Source organism: Pyxicephalus adspersus, chromosome 3 (genome assembly GCF_032062135.1).
Source record: "Pyxicephalus adspersus chromosome 3, UCB_Pads_2.0, whole genome shotgun sequence".
NCBI lineage: Eukaryota > Metazoa > Chordata > Amphibia > Anura > Pyxicephalidae > Pyxicephalus > Pyxicephalus adspersus.
Window position 1 is genome coordinate 84305040 of NC_092860.1, and position 20683 is coordinate 84325722.

Consider the following 20683-nt stretch of genomic DNA (forward strand, 5'->3'; position numbering starts at 1 on the left):
TGTCTATATCACTATATTATTATTCTAAATAGATAGTTCAATATGCATTGATCTTCAGTGTTAGCATAAGCTTTTATGAATATTTATTGATGGCTTTTGTGAATTTACTTTTGGAATATGGCTTCCTACACAAACACAAAATACTGTTTATTGTGATAAAATCGTTTTAGTCAGTATTGTTCTTTTTTCCCCTAATATTTTATATTGTTCAAATGCTGCCTCTGTCTCATTTTTTGCCATTTGGCCTTTATTTATCTTGTTGCTCTGTTAAATGGAAGTCCCATTTTACACTGGGGAATTCACTTCACCATTTCCTGTTATCCAGATTTTATTGCTCTCCTTTTTTGTTGTATTTTGTAATTTTTGAAAATTGCTATTAAAAACTAATTGCACATAAATACATGTTTTTGTTTTAGAATCAAAATATTTATTGTCACAAAACTATTGGTTTTATGAGTAAATGCTACATTACAACATTTATTAATGTTTGTTCATGATATAAATATAAATATCAGTTTGTGTTGTCCTATACTCCCTCCTAAAATATGCATAAGGAATACCTGACTGTGATAACTTTATACACAAATAATAACAAAGTGAACAAATGAAAAATAGCCAGAAAACGAAATATAACCATAGTATTTATTTATATCCATTTATTTATAACAAAGTAAAATTTACTAATAAATTAACGTACATAGCTTTATTCATTTTCCATTAAGTAAACAGTGGCATCAGTTTTGCAAAAGTCAGTAAAGTCAGATACTATACAAACATGTTTCATTATTCAATTTCTAAATGATTATTGTGATATAATATGTTCATCCAACTTTAAATATTATATATGTTACTAATAGTTAGTTGTAGGTTTTTCAACTTTGCGAATTTAAACCTAAAAACAAAAACCTATTATATTGCAGCCTAGTAGTCCTTAAATTAAATGCCTGCATTGTATTCTTTATTTAATTTTTTCCCTTTATTTTGACCTGGGAATCAATGAAATATCACCCTTCCTGTCCCTAGATGGCTATATTTGCTTCTCTTCTGTATCTATAGAGGGATTGATGGTTGCCACTGGTTGGCTGGACTTCAAACATGTCTGTCTTTGCTACTCTTCTCTACATGGTAGCTGACGGGATTGCAAAGTTCATATAGAAAGATAACATTGTTCTTGCTTTTCGTCTCAAAGGAATTGACAAGAACACTGTATTTCTAAGATCAACAGGTACATTTATACTGAAAATGCTTTTAGCCTCCAAAATGACACAGCCAGCAAATCTAAGGACTCGTGAGCTGTAACATATATTCAGTTTTTGTTATTTGGTTTGAATACACTTTAACTGCAAACAAATCTTCAATTCACAATGTACAGAAATCCACAAGGAAGAAAACAATTATTGTTGCCAAAACTGCTACATTTTATAAATATGGCATCACTAAGCTCTTATCAGAAACTAAAATGTAAATCATGGTGGCCAATAAAGGTATGGAGTTTATATATAATGTGGGGAAGCCAATTGCTAAATGTAATTTTAAAATGCATTTTACAATAAAAATAATAAATAATATAATTGATTGTGCTGTGAACATGGTGCTGCCAAAAGCAGACACATACATTATGGGAAGCAGGTCATATAACCCTGTATAACTACACCCTGTATTAACAGGACCTGATCTGCTCACCTTATCTTGTCTTTGATTCTGGTCTGGTTTTCTTATATAACATCTTATCTGGTAGATTTCATACTCATGCATTTTATCTCATCACCATTTTCACCACTTGCAGTGACCTAAGAGGCTGCAAACTAATACATTTATAAATAGCTTATTCCATAACTCCTCTTGTGAAAAAAGTGAAGTCTGGATGTATTTAGCCACAAAAAAGTGCATGTCTGTCCATACTGACACCTGAGAAATATTCATGTTATTTCTGACCTGACATGATTGCTAGCTCTACAACCTTGCTACTCTTGATGGTCTCATCCTCTTCCCTGTGCTCACTGACTCCCTGTTTCTCTTTGTTAAATGCCTGATTGTGCTGCAGGTATTAACAAGGTTTACCGAGGATGTACTTACCAAAGTAAGCAACTGGAATCTATTACCCAATGCAGAAGAATTGTCCTCCATTCCTGTTATGTTAACTCAAAATTGACAGAGACAACTCTTTTATAAACCATAGACGTGATTCAAAGAACAGTGCTTCTTCTTTGCACCACAAATACGTTCTTATATACCAATGTCTCGGAAGAAAGAATTATCCTACAGAAACAACTGATGTACTTATTTTTTCAGTGTAATATTCTACAATATTGGCAATCTTGGTCAATACATGCTGTATGAAACATTTCACATTCACATACTTTGATAATTGAGGACCATTTCAAGGGTGGCCAGAATGTATTGGATGATGCTTTTTATGTCTTTCTATGTTTTTATAAGTTTCTTTTTGGTATACGCATCCTTTGTAAAAGGACAGAAAGAATGCACGGTAAAAAAAACATGACAACTATACATTTTTCACTTTTTGTTGTAATCACATGAGGGACCTAATCATTATTGTTATGGGATAGTTTTGCACAATGTGCATTTGCAGGTTGTTCTTGCTGCGAATTGCTTTGTCTTTAAATTACTTCTGAAAATGTGAAAAAGATTTTTAGTAATTGCATCTCTGACCTATTTGAAAAGGAAAACAGATCAGGTAGAATTTGGCTATAATTGCATAACTCTTCCAGTGTTTTATAGTTTTCAGGAAAAAACATGTGAGGTATTCTTTTGGTATTAAATGGTTTTGTTGCTTTTTACTCATCCTGTCATGGGAATGATGACTTTACTTAAATTGTGCTGTATGATAAAACCAGTGCTTTCACCTTATTTTAATAACAACATTCAAATCAGTGGACGGTACTTGTTAGTAACTGTTGCTTTTAAATATTCTTTAGGCTAATAACCATCTTGACAGTCATTATCATTTCCAATTGCTTTCCTGTTGTAAAAACCAAACATTAATCTTCTGCTATCGATTTCGGAACTTACTGAAGCTCTACTGTTTTCTTCCTCTGACTCACTGGATTCACTTCTATGTTCTACTTCAACTGACTCACTCTCTTTAGAATGACTTTCTTGGCTGTCATCTTCCTCTGATGTTGTGCTAACTTTGTTATCCTCATCTGTGGAGTCTGAGTCATGTTCCTCATCTGTGTCCTCGTTGGAACTGCTGCTAAGTTCTGCTGATTTGCTGGAAGATTTACTGTCAGACAATGTATTGTTTCCTAGCACAATAGACCTCAGTTCGAAAGATTTATTGGACTTACTGTCCTCTTTTGACTCACTACTTTCAACTTGCTCTAATGTGGTATCAGATTCATCTGATTTGCTGTCATTTGCTGACACATCTTTGGAATTTTCTTTGCTCTCTGTATCTTCAGTAGATTTACTTTTATTTTCTTTGGATTGGTCATCTTCCTCTGATTTACTTTCGCTTCCCTTATCTGTTGATTGTTTATGGTCTGTTTTCATGACCAAAATTTCTTTGGACTTACTATGACTAAGCACACTGATATTTTCTTGTGATTTACTAACAACCTCATCTGAATCAGTGCTATCTTCCAATGACTTAGTAGTGTCTTCTTTTGACTCCTTGGATTGAGTGACATCTTCGTTTGAAGGACTTGAATGTTCTGCTGACAAACTAGTGCCGAGCTTAGACTGCACATCATCTGCTTTTAAATTCACATCTTCCTTTGAGTGAGTGTCCTCTGATGAGTGAGTGTCCTCTGGTGATTGTGTATCCTCTGATGAGCGAGTGTCCTCTGGTGAGTGAGTGTCCTCTGAAGAATGAGTGTCCTCTGGTGAGTGAGTGTCCTCTGGTGAGTGAGTGTCTTCTGGTGAGTGAGTGTCTTCTGGTGAGTGAGTGTCTTCTGGTGATTGTTTATCCTCTGCTGTGTGAATATCTGTCAGTGTGTTGGTATCCTCTTGTGAGTGGGAGTCCTCTTGTGAGTGGGAGTCCTCTTGTGAGTGGGTGTCCTCTGCAGAGTCTTCTGGTGAGTCAATATCTTCTGGTGAGTTGGGGTCCTCTGGTGAGTTGTCATCTTCTGGTGAGTTTAGTTCTTCGTTTGAAGCAATTTTTTCTTTTGAGACACTATCAAAAATCTTTGAATGCTCTTGTGCACTATGGAACCCCGTATCTAAGCTACTTGGCTTTTTAGAATCTCTTTTTTCTAAGCTCTCATGTTTTACTGGCCCCTGCTTTACCTCCACAGATTTGCTGTTGTCAGATGCACCCACATTTTTGTTTTTTCTTGCCTTGCCTTTTGAACCTTTGGAAATTTTTGAAGTCTTCTGCAATCCTTGCTTCTTCTCTTTTGTTACCTTGTCACTTTTCTCTACTGAGGCACTGCCACCAGCCTTGCTAAGGTCACTGTTAATGTTCATTAATGCATTTGAGTCATCATTTTGCATATTATCTGCATTGGATTCATAGCTATACTCTTGGCTGATTAAGTTATTTTGAATTTTTTTATCTTTGTTATTTTCATCATTGTCATACCCACAGTCTTCATTGGCCTCTTTGCTGTTTCCTGCTTTGATGCTTACATCATCATCATAGTCATCATCATCATCCTCAGCATCTTCACCATCACCATCATCGGTATCTGATTCTTGATTTTCATCATCAGTACCATTGACTTCATCTTCATCATCTTTTTGTTTATCGTCAAAATCTGTTTTGCTGAGATCAACATCTAACCGACTGATGTCATTCTCTGGATGACCTTCACTTTCAGAAACATCCTGTGCAATAAAAAAAAAAATCATAATCCATTTAGTATTGGAGATAACCAGTATTAACAGGGTTTATTCCTTATAATAAAGGGACCTTTTCCCATAAGGTAAAGTTTCAGGGAAACATGAATTAAAAAACCTCTTCTGCCCTGCAAAAGTCTCTCTACTGGTAAGAAGTGGTCTTCTAAAGACTGCAGGCTGACTGACACTTCCGGGATTGTTCATCTACTGGGTCTTTCACAACTTTCACTTTTTATTTGTCTCTTTTTGCAGATCTTTCTTCTTTACATGTACATGCTGTTTATTTTAGTGACAGGGTGTCTTTAAAGCACATTATTCTAACACTCTAACTCAGTGTTTTTCAACCAGGGTTCCGTGGAACCCTGGGGTTCCTCTACAGGTTGCTAGGGGTTCCTTGAGCAATAAGTAGTTTGTGCCTCTTAGGTCTACTACCACTGACACCAATGATGTTTTTGTCTATCTGTAAGGGTGGCAGCCTTTTCACTGGCCAGCGGTGTAGGAGGCATTGTTCCCAATGACCACTAAGTCAATGTAATGTGAACTGTAGATACAATAAATATGGAAGAGGTTCCCCAAAAAGGTGAAAGTCATGGGTTCCCCAATGTTAAAAGGTTGGGAAACACTGCTCTAACTACTTTGCACATTTAAGGTTTGGGGATTACGTTTAGGCCTATGTAAATAAATTATTGTAAGACATGTTTATAAATTTACAAATCCCAATACATATCACATATCTAGAACTACAACAGCAAATATAAAAGTACATGTACAATCATGGCCCTTGCTAATATAAAACATATTTAAAAAAAGATTTTTTTTCAATTCTTTATTACACTCTTATGTATACCTATGTATTTGCATGTCTAACTTTCTCCCAAAACAGTCTTACACAATGAACTTACAGGTTGGATATTGTCAATTGTGTCTTCAAGGCTGCCAGATTCATCATGATCATCAACATCTTCTCCAGAAGCATGGTCAGGGGATTCTCTCTCCTTATCACCTTCCTGTCTGCCGTGTTCACTGGAGTGAGCTGGTTCAAGGTTTTCTTGGTTATCTCCATCATCAACACCTGTCAACTGTTCTTCAATATCTATGCTGTCAGTAGGAGCTGAGATATAATCGACAGTGCCTTCATGTAGTCCACCACTAACTTCATCTGTTTGATGATCAACAGCTGTTTCCTCACTTGAGTCATGCTAAAATGATTTAAAATTAAAAATTAAAGCTTTAAGCATTGTAAAACACACATGGTAGCAATAAATAGTGTGTCTTTCCTTGCAAAATGCAAAAAACACAGGACATTTCTTGGAAATGCCTACAAATAATATATATGGCATGCAAACAGTTATCCCTGATGATCTAACTTTCAATAAGTACCCACTAAAGAAGGGGGAAATAATTTGGCATCGTTGAATATCATCAAGAATATTATATATGTAAACAAAGTTTCTAACCAGTAGACATGCTTTTTTCAATTCCTTAGGAGAAAGGAAATAGCTTAATCATACCAAACAATGATCAGAATTGGATGACTGACAGTGTATGAATTCTTAAAGTCACCCATAAAACAGAATCCCTGTAAAGATGCTACACTGTTACAGCTATGTAAAACAACAATGATGCTAACTGGATATAAATAAAATTTGTTAAGATAGACCCTGACACAGCATGGTAAACCTAAACAGATTGTTTAGCACATGGTCAGTTTAAGATTCAACCACTCTTAAGTATCCGGTAAAGTTTGGGAGTCTTTCTTCCTTTAAAATAACAGAAAATGAAAAAAATAACTAATATGAAAGAAATAATGTTTTTTTCAAAAATTAGTTACAGCTGATTTTTTGCCTTTTCTTTGTACCGGTTCCTAGGGCAGTAAATGACAAATGTACTTTGGGAGATGTTCTTATTCTAAACTCCCGAGAATGAAATTTAAGGACATTAAGGCTAAAAACCCCCACATTCTTCTTTCCCTTGACCTTGCCTAAGCAGTAGAAGCCTAAAGATGTTTATGTGGTTGCATCTTAAAACCTAAATTAAAAAAAAATTTTAGCAGGAGGCTCTGAAGGTTTTCCCCGGCTGTGGTTGTCTGCCTCTGGGACATATTGCCTCTTCCATAAATGTGTTTTATGTAATGATTACTTCTGGTTCTCCAATATTCTTTTTTTTTATTGAATTATTACTAACCTGTTCTGAGCTCCTTGATTGTGAAGATCTACTGTCACCCTGCATAAATTAGAAAAAATATTTTAATGTTCAGTAATATTACTCCAAAATACATTAACATACATTTATACATATGAGAAGATGATGACACTATTCTCTCCGAAACTACACAATACAAAGAGTTGAGCTTGTAGAGTGAACATCACATAACACAAAGGGTGGAGCTTGTTTCATCATATGGCTGGCATGCCAAACTCAAAATGATGTCCGACTACAGCCCAGCATATAATCATTTCCATGATCCCTACCATCAGTTAAGGCAAGTATGTCGGAAAAGCCAGTGATCAAGAATAAGTAGACTCAAAATGGTTATTATGGATACCAGCAAGAGATGAAAGCTTGGAAATAAGGAACAGCAAATTTTAGATGTTCATAACCAGAAATAAATTTTAAATGTCATCTCACCTCAACATTTTGTGAACTGTCAGAATGAGAGTCAGGGACCTGTATAGAAACATTTTAGTTAAATAAAGTTTTTGTAAAAAATTATAAATATATTTCAGAAATGTTTATTTATTATTTATTTATAAATTCAACTTACAGGGTAGCCTAAAACCAGGCTAATGAGGCAAATGCACAATACAATATTCTTCATTGATGCACAATGTACCTTAAAAGAAATGACATAATACAGTTTTTAGTATTTGTTGTAATATGCAAGAAGATACATTGCAATATTATATACATTTATTTTTTTGTTAGTGTTAAAGAGAAGATCCAGCCTTTACTTGCTTCATAGCTGATTGGATCTTCTATATATGTGGCTATGGATATCATTTAGAATTTTACATTTGTCATGCTTTTGGCACCTGAAAAAGAACATTGCTTGCAAGATGCAAGAAGAGGTTGTGCTATCACTGCCCACTGAGTTTTATTGTTGGTCACCAATATATGACATTATGAGCATTACATTGGAACTTCCTGTTTTTTCAAACTTTATTTCTTTGTTTTACCCCATCTACAGCTACCTGATAATTTCCCTTCACTTTTTTTATTGGAGGTACAACAGGTAATGAATAGAAATACTGAATCTCCCATAAACTTTCTGCTTCTGTGGTAATGGTCACCAGGGCAGGTTTAGAGGATAAACCAGTAAAAACCTGCACAGCATAAATGAAATATACTATGCTATATAACTGCAATAGAAAAAATGTGTCTTTTTTTTTTTTGTAAAACGCGTAAGTATAATGCGGTATGCCACCATAGTGTAACGCAGAAGAAGGTTGCCAGCACTGTACTGTATTTGGATTCATCACACAAAGTTCTTAATACCAGTACTATTTTAAATTTGTGTGACTTTAAAAATTACACGTTTTCATTGAAAGCATGGAGGTTACCATCACCACTTTGCATGTAACGTGCTCTTAAAATAAGAACCTAGTTGTTAAGTGTTCTGAGAAATTGGCTTTTATTTTTTTCTCTCTCTTTGTTGCAGCCAGCTAATTGTTTCTGCGCTGTAATTTGTGGTTGAAGCTGCATTCTTTTCTTAGTGCTGTTTATGTTTACTATATTTAATCGAGACAACGGCAGTGACCACTGTCACGAGTCATTCTGCTCAGAAAGTTTGATCGTTTAAGATGATTTAAACAGCAATTTAACACAAGAAAACTAATACTAACACATTGGACATTTATTAAAGCTCTCCAAACCTGGAATGGATTTCTAAAAAGTAATTTGGTATTTGTTAGCAAATGTTTTCAATACTGGATCACCCAGCTTACATATATATTAAAATTACTGAAATTATTTAGATACCTATGTTATTTTTAATGAAATACTAGGTGATTACTCGGTGTTGCCCGTTAAATATTTATTGCAATCTTATATTATACAGGAAAAGGAATCAAATAAAGCTATAGAGTTAAGCAAAGGGCACACTGTCACTGAGCAATACATACACACATACATATATACATACATGCAAATCTACCTCTGATATATACCACAGCGCTGTACAAAGATCAGCGGTGCACTCACATGAGTCTGAGTCATATGTCTAGCAAGTTTGGTTGAAATGTGTTGATGCGTTTGCTAGTGATGGTGGAAAATAGCAAGTTTGGTAGAAATGTCTCCATGCGCTTCATCCAAATAAAGCTCTGACATATACCACAGCACTGTACAAAGAGCAGCAGTGCACTCACGTGAGTCTCAGTCATATGTCAGCAAGATTGGTTGAAATGTCTACATACCTTTTTCGAGTGATGGTGGAACATACACACATAGATACATCCAATTTTATATATATGGATATGTACAAGGTGTGGCATATGGATCATTTAATGTTTATCTCTAGGGGCTCTATTTAAAAAACAGGGAATCTGACATTCCCCCTGATGGGAATCAATTAATGCCATTGCCACATGGACCTGGAAGATTTACATGAGGTAATGTCCAAATCCCTGTTTTATAAATTGAGCCTTAAGCAAAACCTTATTATCATGAGAGAAGTGTTGGATCCTGCTGTCTGGGTCCCCATTGGAGAGAACAGTCCCTCCCACTGGGGAGACTTACTGTAGGAAACCCACCCTTTTACCGATCTATAGCATCCCTAGGGCAAAAAGTGAACAAACATTTCCACCAAAGTTCACAGAAACAGAGGGCACGGGTCCCACCTGCACATGCAGGACGCAGGATCTTCTACCAGACTGTGGCTGCTTTAATCACAAAGCAAACTGTATTGCATTAAACACCTTGGGTTGTGATCCACCTGGAATATGTGTGGCTGATTTATACTGAAGATTCAATTAGGCTTTAAGTGCAGTTTTTTGGGGGTTTGTTTGGATTTAAAGAATTATTCCCTTACCTCCTGACCTGGGACATAGCAGGAAATCATAACTAAACTCCTTAAAGTGATAAGAGAAGTCCTCCTAAAAAAAACTGTTGGGGTATCCCAAGCACAACTGTAAGTTTTTTGGATTTCCCATCCCTTTCAGTCTTGGAGACAAAAATCACCAAAACAAATGGAGAGGGCAAACCTACACAGCATGGATTTACCAATGAAAACCAACACTGGATCTAACTCTTTAACACTACTCAGAGCTAAAATTGGCTGTGGCAGGGATATATTGGAGTGGCAAACTAGTTTGAAAATGATTTACATAGGGGAGAAAAGTAGATGATAAAAAAACAAGCAATATTTAGTGCACTCTTATACTACTTTCCTGAACTGGCAAATGATGGCCACATTTGAGTGATTTGATTTTTTTAAAGAACGCTGCCTAATCAAAAATTAGAAAAGCTAAATCTGATATTCTAATAATACTGTTCTATTGTTCTAAAAGCAGTACTAGTGTAGTATTGTTCTGTGACGCCAAGAGCTTAGGTTATAGTCTACTTCATTTACTTCTTGTTCTCTCTTCACAGGAAAAAAAACTTTGCATATCCTTTGAACCAAAAACAGGTTCCTGATTGGCTTTGCCAAGTGAGCTAAGCCTGTTTGCTTTAGAATACTGTAAAACACAACTGTAAACTGAAATAGAATGACAATAGGGGTCTTTTTATACTGCTCTCCACTGTCTAATATATTTCATAGTTTTTCCAAATACCTTGGTCTTCCTATTCATTAAATATTGACCCTTAGTTTGCAGTCTATGGTATTCCAAAAAGTTATTTCAACCTAATATAGTGAACTCTGTGATTGAAGAAGAGACTGTTATGTGACCTTGACGGGTCCCTTCACTGAGTTTATCACTGTGAACAATTTTCCTCTTTTCTACAGTCCAACTGTTAAAATTCTTACAGTTTACAAAATTTAGACTATTAGGCCTATACATACTGAGTGCATTCTGCAGCTGTATGTATAGATTTCCATTAATGCATTTTGAAAACATAATTGTATCTATAGTTCCCAGTGAAGGCATTCTGTTTATGCATCTACCTATGAGTGCATTCCGTACACACAGCTGTCTGTACAGTTCCACATAACTTTACTCTAAACATAGTGACCCCTATAGTACCAATATATGACTAAGACCATAATTTTTCCATCTTTATTGCTGATAATACTAAAAGCTATACAGGAAAATGGAAATAAAATTCATACTAGGTGCTATTCACATTTGTTATAAGTATATTGTCCTTAAATATTACAGCTCAGGTTTCATTACACTTCACATGAGGATCTGTATATTCATTATTTCTACAAGTTGTAGGAGAAAAGATTGCTTCTTAGGCAAAAATATTTACCTGTGCCATAAATCCCACTAGAAGTTGCTCCACAGTCTGCTGTGTGATCTGGATATTTTTCCTTGCTATTGTGAATAAAACTTTTCCTGAATGTAGTGAATTTAAACAGTAAACAGCAAATGTTTCATCCAATCATCTGCTAGGAAGCCTTGTGTGATGCCACAAGGTGTCTCCGCTATTACACCCACACTTCCACCAGTTTAAGAGGTGAACATCCGCTTTAAAACTTGTGGTTTCCAAATAACTGTTCTAGCTTCCACTTAATTAGATGACCAGTCTGAGCTTTATTTGGAGGATTGCTTCTGTCTGCCTGTCTACATTCTGTATGTAAGAGAAAACACTACAGACCCACGCACATTCTGTCACACACATCACACACGTCACAACTATTTCCTGCTCAATGCATAGCACAGGTCAGGTCAGGATATTATTTAAATGTCTTCTATTATATAAAATATAGAAACATATAAAATAAGTTTACCTAACATTACCATATATAAACACAACAGGAAATCTAGTAAGTGAGAAACATATATCCTTCCACTGCTGGTGTTTTCTTCTGGAAAATGTTCATTTTCAATAATCTTTGACTTATTTTTAGATGGGATCAGCAATAGAGACTTATAGAGACTAGTATATATACAGTTAAGTCCATAAATATTTGGACAGAGACAACTTTTTTTCTAATTTTGGTTCTGTACATTACCACAGTTAATTTTAAATGAAACAACTCAGATGCAGTTGAACTGCAGACTTTCAGCTTTAATTCAGTGGGTTGAACAAATAGATTGCATAAAATGAGAGGAACTAAAGACTTTTTTTTACACAATCATTTCATTTCAGGGTCTCAAAAGTAATTGGACAAATTAAAAAAAGCTGAAGATAAAATGTTCATTTCTAATACTTGGTTGAAAACCCTTTGCTGGCAATGACAGCCTGAAGGCTTGAACCCATGGACATCACCAGATGCTGGGTTTCCTCCTTTTTAATGCTCTGCCCGGCCTTTTCTGCAGCGGCTTTCGGTTGCTGTTTGTTTGTGGGCCTTTCTGTCGGAAGTTTAGTCTTCAACAAGTGAAATGCATGCTCAATTGGGATCAGATCAGGTGATCGACTTGGCCATTCAAGAATATTCCACTTCTTTGCTTTAATAAACTCCTGTGTTGCTTTGGCTGTATGTTTTGGGTCATTGTCCATCTGTATTATGAAACGCCTCCCAATCAATGTGACTGCATTTAGCTGGATTTGAGCAGACAGTATGTCTCTGAACACCTCAGAATTCATTCAGCTGCTTCCGTCCTGTGTCACATCATGGATAAACACTAGTGTCCCAGTGCCATGGCAGCCATGCACGCCCAAGCCATCACACTGCCTCCGCCATGTTTTACAGATGATGTGGTATGCTTTGGATCATGAGCTGTTCCACGCCTTCTCAATACTTTGTTCTTCCCATCATTGTGGTAAAGGTTGATCTTGGTTTCATCTGTCCAAAGAATGTTTTTCCAGAACTGTGCTGGCTTTTTTAGATGTTTTTAGCAAAGTCCAATCTAGCCTTTCTATTCTTGAGGCTTATGAGTGGCTTGCACCTTGCAGTGCACCCTCTGTATTTACTTTCATGCAGTCTTCTCTTTATGGTAGACTTGGATATCGATACGCCTTCCTCCTGGAGAGTGTTGTTCACTTGGTTGGCTGTTGTGAAGGGGTTTCTCTTCACCATGGAAATGATTCTGCGATCATCCACCACTGTTGTCTTCCGTGGATGTCCAGGTCTTTTGGCGTTGCCGAGTTCACCAGTGCTTTGTTTCTTTCTCATGATGTACCAAACTGTAGATTTTGCCACTCCTAATATTGTAGCAATTTCTCGGATGAGTTTTTTATGTTTTTGCAGCTTAAGGATGGCTTGTTTCACCTGCATGGAGAGCTCCTTTCACCGCATGTTGTCTGTTCACAGCAAAATCTTCAACATGCAAGCACACCCCCCCTCAAATCAACTCCAGGCCTTTTATCTGCTTAATTGGTAATGACATAACGAAGGAATTGCCCATACCAGTCCATGTAATAGCCTTTGAGTCAATTGTCCAATTACTTTTGAGGCCCTGAAATGAAGTAATTGTGTACAAAAAAAAGGCTTTAGTTCCTCACATTTGTATGCAATCTTTTTGTTCAACACACTGAATTAAAGCCGAAAGTCTGTAGTTTAACTGCATCTGAGTTGTTTCATTTAAAATTTATTTTGTGGCAATGTACAGAACCAAAATTAGAAAAAAGTTGTCTCTGTCCAAATATTTATGGACCTAACTGTATATATATAATAAATATACAATTTATAGGAGTAGCCATTGCTTATGTTTAAAGTAAGTTGTCACCCTTATTAGCACTACTTTAATGTGTATACATTAAATTCTGCATATTCAATCCTGTGCCTAGTTTACGCACACCAATGTTTATGGTGCAAGCTTTCCCTGGAATGGGTCACCCATATCACATTCTGTTTTGTAACCATGTGGGAAAAGCAGTCACTGGTGGACATGCAGTTTTTATAGATAGACTTTAAGTACCAACTCAAGTTTTAACATTTAAATTGTTACAGCAAAAAATATTGTTAAATGGTGTAAGCAAATAAAATGAATGTTGCAAATCCTCCTTTAGCTGTTAAGGGTCCATTTAGATCAGCCTTTTTAGACCTTTTAAACATGGGGCAACCTTTGAAATAACATTCAGATCTTAAGGAATGCCTGATATAATTACTATATTCACAGCTCACAGTAGATTAATGTGGTAGTCAGTGGGAAGAATGCTTTTTACATTGCTGGTCATCAGTAAGGCTATGTACACATGTGCAATAAGTAATCATTAGAAAACAAATGATTAACAACCGATCAACGATTATGCATGATTATTTGCTGGAACGATACTATCGTTCAAATATAATCCACCAATAATGTACACACTAGATACGATTGTTTGAACAATGCAGGAAGTGACATATACAGGACAAAGTGTATCACAGAACAATCCACCATCACTGAACGACCGTACACACAATAGATAGCAAATGATTGTGGTCCAATCAGATCCACCAGGACAGTTGTTAGCTTCCGGCAACATTCCTTATTCATCTGCGTTGTTGGCCAGTCATTGTGCACTTTTTTTATTAACGATTATCGGACGAACGGTCGTTCGTTTCCAACGATAATTATTGCACGTGTGTACGTAGCCTAAGAATGCCACTCCTACAGATAGCCAAATATGTCACTGGTGTCCCTTGAACTGACCTGAGAAACGCAAATTGCTCATTGCTCAAGGAACCCCCAGCAACCTTTGCATGAACATATGCTTTGCAGTAAATCACAGTTTTTCTGTTTTATGCATACATGTACTGATGTGCAACTAATTGTGAACAGCAACATAAATACAACACACCACACCAACAGGAACACATTGTCAGGCATTGTGGTGGTTTGACTCAAAAAATAAAAGTACGACCCGATCTTAGGTCTGTTGTGGTGCATTGATAGTCTTTTGAAGTTTTTGGGCCTGCTTTAGTGCAATACAACATTACCAAATATGCTTAAAGTTGAACCATAGTTCCACAAATAAAAGGGTGAGAAGGCAGATGTTCCATCTGCAATTAAACATACTTACCTGCTTGTTTGCAATGCTGTACTGCACATGCAAAGCTTAATATAGGATGCTGGGATATGTTGGGTATTCAGGCATTCCCTGGGGCCACCAGGTCTGAATCAACTCATGCAGCGAGCTACTACACGGAAAAGGACTGGAGGAAGATGGTGGAGACTGCGAGAGACAGCAAAGACAGGTGAATGTAAAAAGAGCTACTACACGGAAAAGGACTGGAAGAAGATGGTGGAGACTGCGAGAGACAGCAAAGACAGGTGAATGTAAAAAAAATGTGATCAAACAGGTAAGTTAATTTTTTTTTAAGAAGGGACGTTACACTTCCCTGCATTAATGAACCTGCCCACAAAGTTTTTATTTGTAAAATTTAGTTCCTCTCTACAGTCCAACATCAATAGACCAAATAAATCTGAATTGGCCATGAAGTGAAACAAATTATTTCTAATAATAGGGACAACGAATAATAAACTGGGGAGGGGGGGTTGATTAAAGAAAACAAAAACTAATGCGTTATTATTGAGATGCACTGTCATTTTTTATTTTGCCCATTCTTTATGTATGTAAACCTAGTAATTTAACTGTATACCAAAGAAATCTCAGTTTAGAAATATATCTAATTAAACCTGTAATAAACATATAAGTGTTGTGTTCTGCATGGTTTTATTTACATTCTGCCTTAAAGAGAATAAGCAGTGCTTACTTCATTCATTTTACATTGTCAAAAATTTGCCATGAAAAATAATTGAGGGATGAGGATCAATAGGGATTCTAGGAATGTAGACAATTGTAACAATTTTCCTCACCCATAAAACCTTTAAATTTTGCTAACAAGTGTGTGCATTTCCAGATGTCCTGGCTGAGTTTATTGACAGCAGTTTCTACCAGGCAGACAGAATGAGTATCCAAGACTGGATTTTAGGCTGCTGAAAAGAATGGTTTTGGTTTCTATTTACACATCAATTGATCCCACATGAATAAATAATAGTAAAGAAAAAAATAATAAAGATTTTTTTTATCCTATGTGGTGTCATTTTTTCTAGTAATGATTTAACCCTTTTGGGATTGGGTTAGGGGTACTATACTAATTACCTAGGGTGATTGGGCAGATATATAGGCCCACCTTTCATTTTCCAAATAAGCTCCCCAACCGCAAACCCCCACAACACAGGAGTTGCTTTGTGGGGATGAGTGGTCCTTGCTATTTTTAAGGTATTTTTTGCCAAAAAGGATAAGGGCTAGTTTTTTCTTATTTCCTTATTTGGCAAGCCAGATACCAGAGGACATTTAATAGATAGGAGAGGGGACACACATGCTTTCTGCCCCATTTCCTATCCAGGAAGGTCCTAAGCCTAATATTTTTTTGGTTTCAATAATAAGGCTGTTTTTGTTTTGTTTTAAGGCATTAAAAATGAAACCCTCTCCCCCAACGATGGCCCTTGCCACCACTGGGGAAAGGCAAGAGTCTGGTTTTTGTCAAAAGGGAAGGAGGCTACACATTTTTAGTTCCCTTTCTGCTTTGGCAAACCAAATTCCATGCATGCTTGCTGCCTCGTTATCTATACAGGAAGCTCACAAGCCTATTAAAGGGTGTAGTTTCTATATGAGCCAGGCTCCATAACTTTGCTATGAATGGGCAAGGTAACAACATATTTTTTAGCAGGATCAAAGAATTGCTATCAGAGGCAACGGACGTGATATATTGAAGCTCATCAAGACTGAAGAGGATAGACTATTATGGGTAAACCTAGGTGATCCAGAAAACCTGGAATAGATTTCATAAAAAGCAATTGCTATTATTTGGAAAATGTTTTCAATCCTGGACCAGATCCATAACAAGTTTGCTGGAACACCCAGGTTCTCATGATAATCAATCTTTTCCAGTCTTGGAGAGCTCTGATAAATCAGGCCTACAGGCAAAACAAGTCACTTGACCTATGCTTGTATCTGTAGGGAACAGTTTTCTCCCATTTCAAAATAAAAGGAATCTAGTGTTTTGTGACCTAAGCTTCATACTATAGGAAATCTAATAAAATAAATTGATCATTCAACCTGTTAATCTCTAGTGTTAGTTTGGTCAGAGTGACCCTTTCAGTCATTACCAGAACAGTATGTTATTAGTCTGACAAATAAAACCTAATATTATTTATGTAACAGCATTTCAAATTATTTTAAAATATTTTCTAACAAATACAGTTCTTGCCAACATCAATGTTTTGAAGTAGCTCAGGTAATACTAACAGAACTACATTCAGAGTTTCCTAGGTAAAATGATTCATTATTCAGTAAATAGTGGTTTACTATTCTATCATATATATTTATAGTTTAGGTATACTAGTCCTTTGTCCATGCAGAGTAGGGGCCTGCGTAAATGGAAGGAAGTCCATATTTGGTGTATGTATGATTTTATCACTCCTCCACGTAGAAGCTGTCATCGGAAAAGTTATTTCTGCATGTATTCCTGCTTGTTTTGTAAAATCGCAACCACAGGACACAACTATCAATTATCCCAGGAGTCAATGTAGACAGTAATATACATATAATGGGAGATCAAATTTCTGAGAAAACTGAAAATACCATAACTGTATAGTTGCTGTAGATTAATGTTTTTATGTTAAGTAAAATGCAACAAGCTTTTATTTGTGGTTCCCAGTTGATGATTTGCATGTATGTGCAGGTTGATAATTGTAGCCCTGGTCATGGTATTGTGTAATTGAGAATACCAAAAACGGTAATAGGTGTTTACTGTTGGCAAGGGTGAAAGCATAGCCATGGAACAAAGGAAGTGGAACAATAAAAGGACAAAACGTGATGTTATTTCATATACATGCATGTTTAATCAGTAGCTTACAAAGCAAAGAGGATCTACTTCTCTTTAGAAAATTGTACAACGTGCACTGAAAAAACAGCTATGATATTTAAGGACTGATAGTTTTTTAATATAGTAGATTTTTTTTAGATATGCTTTAAAGCTAAACTCGTGCAGATATTAAAAAAAAAAAAAAAAAAAAAAAAAAAAAAAATACAGTCCTGGGTTTATTTTGTGCTGGTAATTCAGTAGCTTACAAAGCAAAGAGGATCTACTTCTCTTTAGAAAATTGTACAACGTGCACTGAAAAAACAGCTATGATATTTAAGGACTGATAGTTTTTGCCTAGGTGATCGAGAATTAAAAGGTGCTTTAAAGCTAATTTCGTGCAGATATTAAAAAAAAAAAAAAAAAAAAACACACAAATAAATACAGTCCTGGGTTTATTTTGTGCTGGTAATTCACACACTAGCTTTCTACACCTTAATTATTTAAGGTTTGTTAATTCTGTTTATAGAAATAGACTTTTTCGGTTTGTCCTCCAAATAAATTTTTCAATTTGTCAACAGTTTGTGGCTGTGTGTGCCAATTTTTATTTACTATATTTTATATATTATATCATATAAAAATAAGTAAATGAACATTAAACAAATAAATCGCTTAATTACCATAACATTATGGGGCTGTTGTAGCTATTTTCTTGTAATAAAGTCTTTTCCACTTTAAAAGTTTGGCAATAGGCAGGGCTGTATTGTAGAAAGGGGCAGGTGATGTCCCCTGCAAAAGGTATTTTACCTGTCTGATCACTGTCCCATCTGTCAAAATTCACTGAGCTGCACATGCACAGCTCAGGATTGGTTACAAGGATCCCCAGCACATCCTAGCTTCCCTTGTGGGTGCTGGGACTGAATAAATATCATCCTGACCCGGCCAATCAAGATGGCCACAGAGACGGAAGAAGATGTTGGTGCTCGCGATGGGAACAGATGAAAATCCCCTGGGTTTAGATCCGCTTTAACTGACTCCTAAAATATGAAAGTATGGGAGATACTACTACGTTTATATTCACTAGTGGTAATCAGTCACATTCATCAAACTTCTGTTCTGTTTTGTTAAAGGTGTTTGCTAGCTTACCCAAACTAATTCTTCAGTTTTAAATAGGGTCAGGAACTTACCCCAGAATTTAAAGCTGAATGAGTAACTCTGTCACCTTTACCTAATCACCATGGAATATGTTAAGGTAGAAACAGCAAGGCCCTTTTTCAATTATATTTCCCCACAATGACTAAATTTACTAATTTACATGGCTGACTTTTACACTGCTATTATTCTTATTGGTATTTATATAGCGCCAACAAATAACGCAGATCTGTACCATAAATAGGGGTTGCAAATGAAGAAGAGGACCATGCCCAAAGCAGCTTACAATGTAAGATGTAGGGAAAGTAGCACTTATGTTTTCTGGATAAAAGATAACCTTTACAGACATATTCCCTTGTATACTTTTTACTGTTTATACAATTCATATATTTACAAGCATTTAAATTGGTGTTCTAAATTGTTTAAATACTGCCATATCATTAGGTTTTAGGTCAATCCATCCAACTTTTAAATATACAATTGTGGTAAATGCAAAGCTAGTACCGCTCACTAGCACTCCTATTCATTCCCTATGGAGGGGGAGGTTACCATGCAGTGTCTTCAGGGAGGCAGCAGTTCCTGATGTGAGGAACCCAGAAGTGGCAAACACACTGTAATCTCACCATAATTGTTAACATGTTAGTAAATTGTTAACCTTAGCTGTTATATTTTATTTTTTTACAGATAATCTGAAAGTAGTGGGGTACCGTGAGGGTAAGGTGGTGTAGGCGGCCCACCCTGGGGGTGCCATTGGGTCCTGCCAATATAGCTTCGGACTGTCAAGGCAGTCAGAAGTCAGAATCAGAGCCAACTACAAGTCCCATCATGGCTAACAGCTTCTATGTTATATCATTGTGCCACTCTGTGAATGAACAGACCTGCTGGGGCTTACGTACAAGGGTGGCAGTAAATTAACCCTTACAGCTGCTGTTATAAAATTACCTGTTGGTTTACTTTAATATTATAGCGATAACTTATTTCGAGGTTTTACAGCTTCCATGGCAGTCACCCAATCACTCAGTGGAATTCAGTCCTGCTGAATAATTTTGCATTTGCAGCATAATTTTTGCCTTTGAAGCAGAACGATAATAAATGTGGGAACTAATGCATGAAGAGTATACAAATGGCACAGAGCTAGAAGTTTAAAATGTTTTCTAAAGCCAACTTTAAAAAGTTTGAGTTGAATTGTTATTTTCGCAAATAGAAAATAGCAGTCATATGATTACAATTCAAATTGTAATTGCCTATTACTTTGGATATACAGAAACAACAAATGTGGGGGGGGCAAAAACTTCAGACCATTTCAGACTTGGTGCCCCGACTCTCTGGAATGGTCTTCCTCGTCCTGTTCGGCCTGCTCCTACTTTCTACTCATTTAAAAGAGCTCTTAAACCCATTTTTCAAACTTGCCTACCCATCTTATTCAGTCTCCCAAACTCTCACTACTGTCTATTGCCTCTCACTACTGTCTATTATTCTTCCTCTCCCATCTCATCTCTCTTCTTCTTCACTTTATTTATCTCCTTCCTCCTTAAAAATAATAAACTATAAAATATGATAAAATATAAATAATATCATTGTTATATCTTTACATTATATCATAAAATATACACGCTCAAAATTTTGGGTTGTCAGAAAAAACACCCCATGTGCAAAATAGTCTAGATACACCACTGTCCAAAAGTTAAACTTTTTCCTACCCTAATAAATAAATGGAATGTATAGCAGAGGAAGAGACATGTAGGATAATTTTTGTACCCAAGAGTAGGCCAAGCCATAACCCAAAAATATTTTCACCAAGTCTGTCTAGTACAAGCATAAATATAGGCCAGTAGGCCACCCTCAGTCTGAAAGTAAAAATAACTTATGCAGTTGGCTGCTGACTTGTTT

General features: G+C 36.1%; 1 protein-coding gene across 1 annotated transcript; it reads right to left on the minus strand.

The window, feature by feature from the left end:
* Nucleotides 1–628: 628 nt before the first annotated feature.
* Nucleotides 629–11264, minus strand: LOC140326692 (uncharacterized). Its single transcript, XM_072405527.1, has 6 exons — nucleotides 11212–11264; nucleotides 7568–7636; nucleotides 7432–7470; nucleotides 6988–7026; nucleotides 5706–6002; nucleotides 629–4791 (listed from the first exon to the last, which is right to left on the minus strand). Exons 1-6 carry the CDS (start codon nucleotides 11218–11220, stop codon nucleotides 2941–2943), a joined length of 2304 nt encoding a protein of 767 aa, XP_072261628.1. The 5' UTR covers nucleotides 11221–11264; the 3' UTR covers nucleotides 629–2940.
* Nucleotides 11265–20683: the final 9419 nt, after the last annotated feature.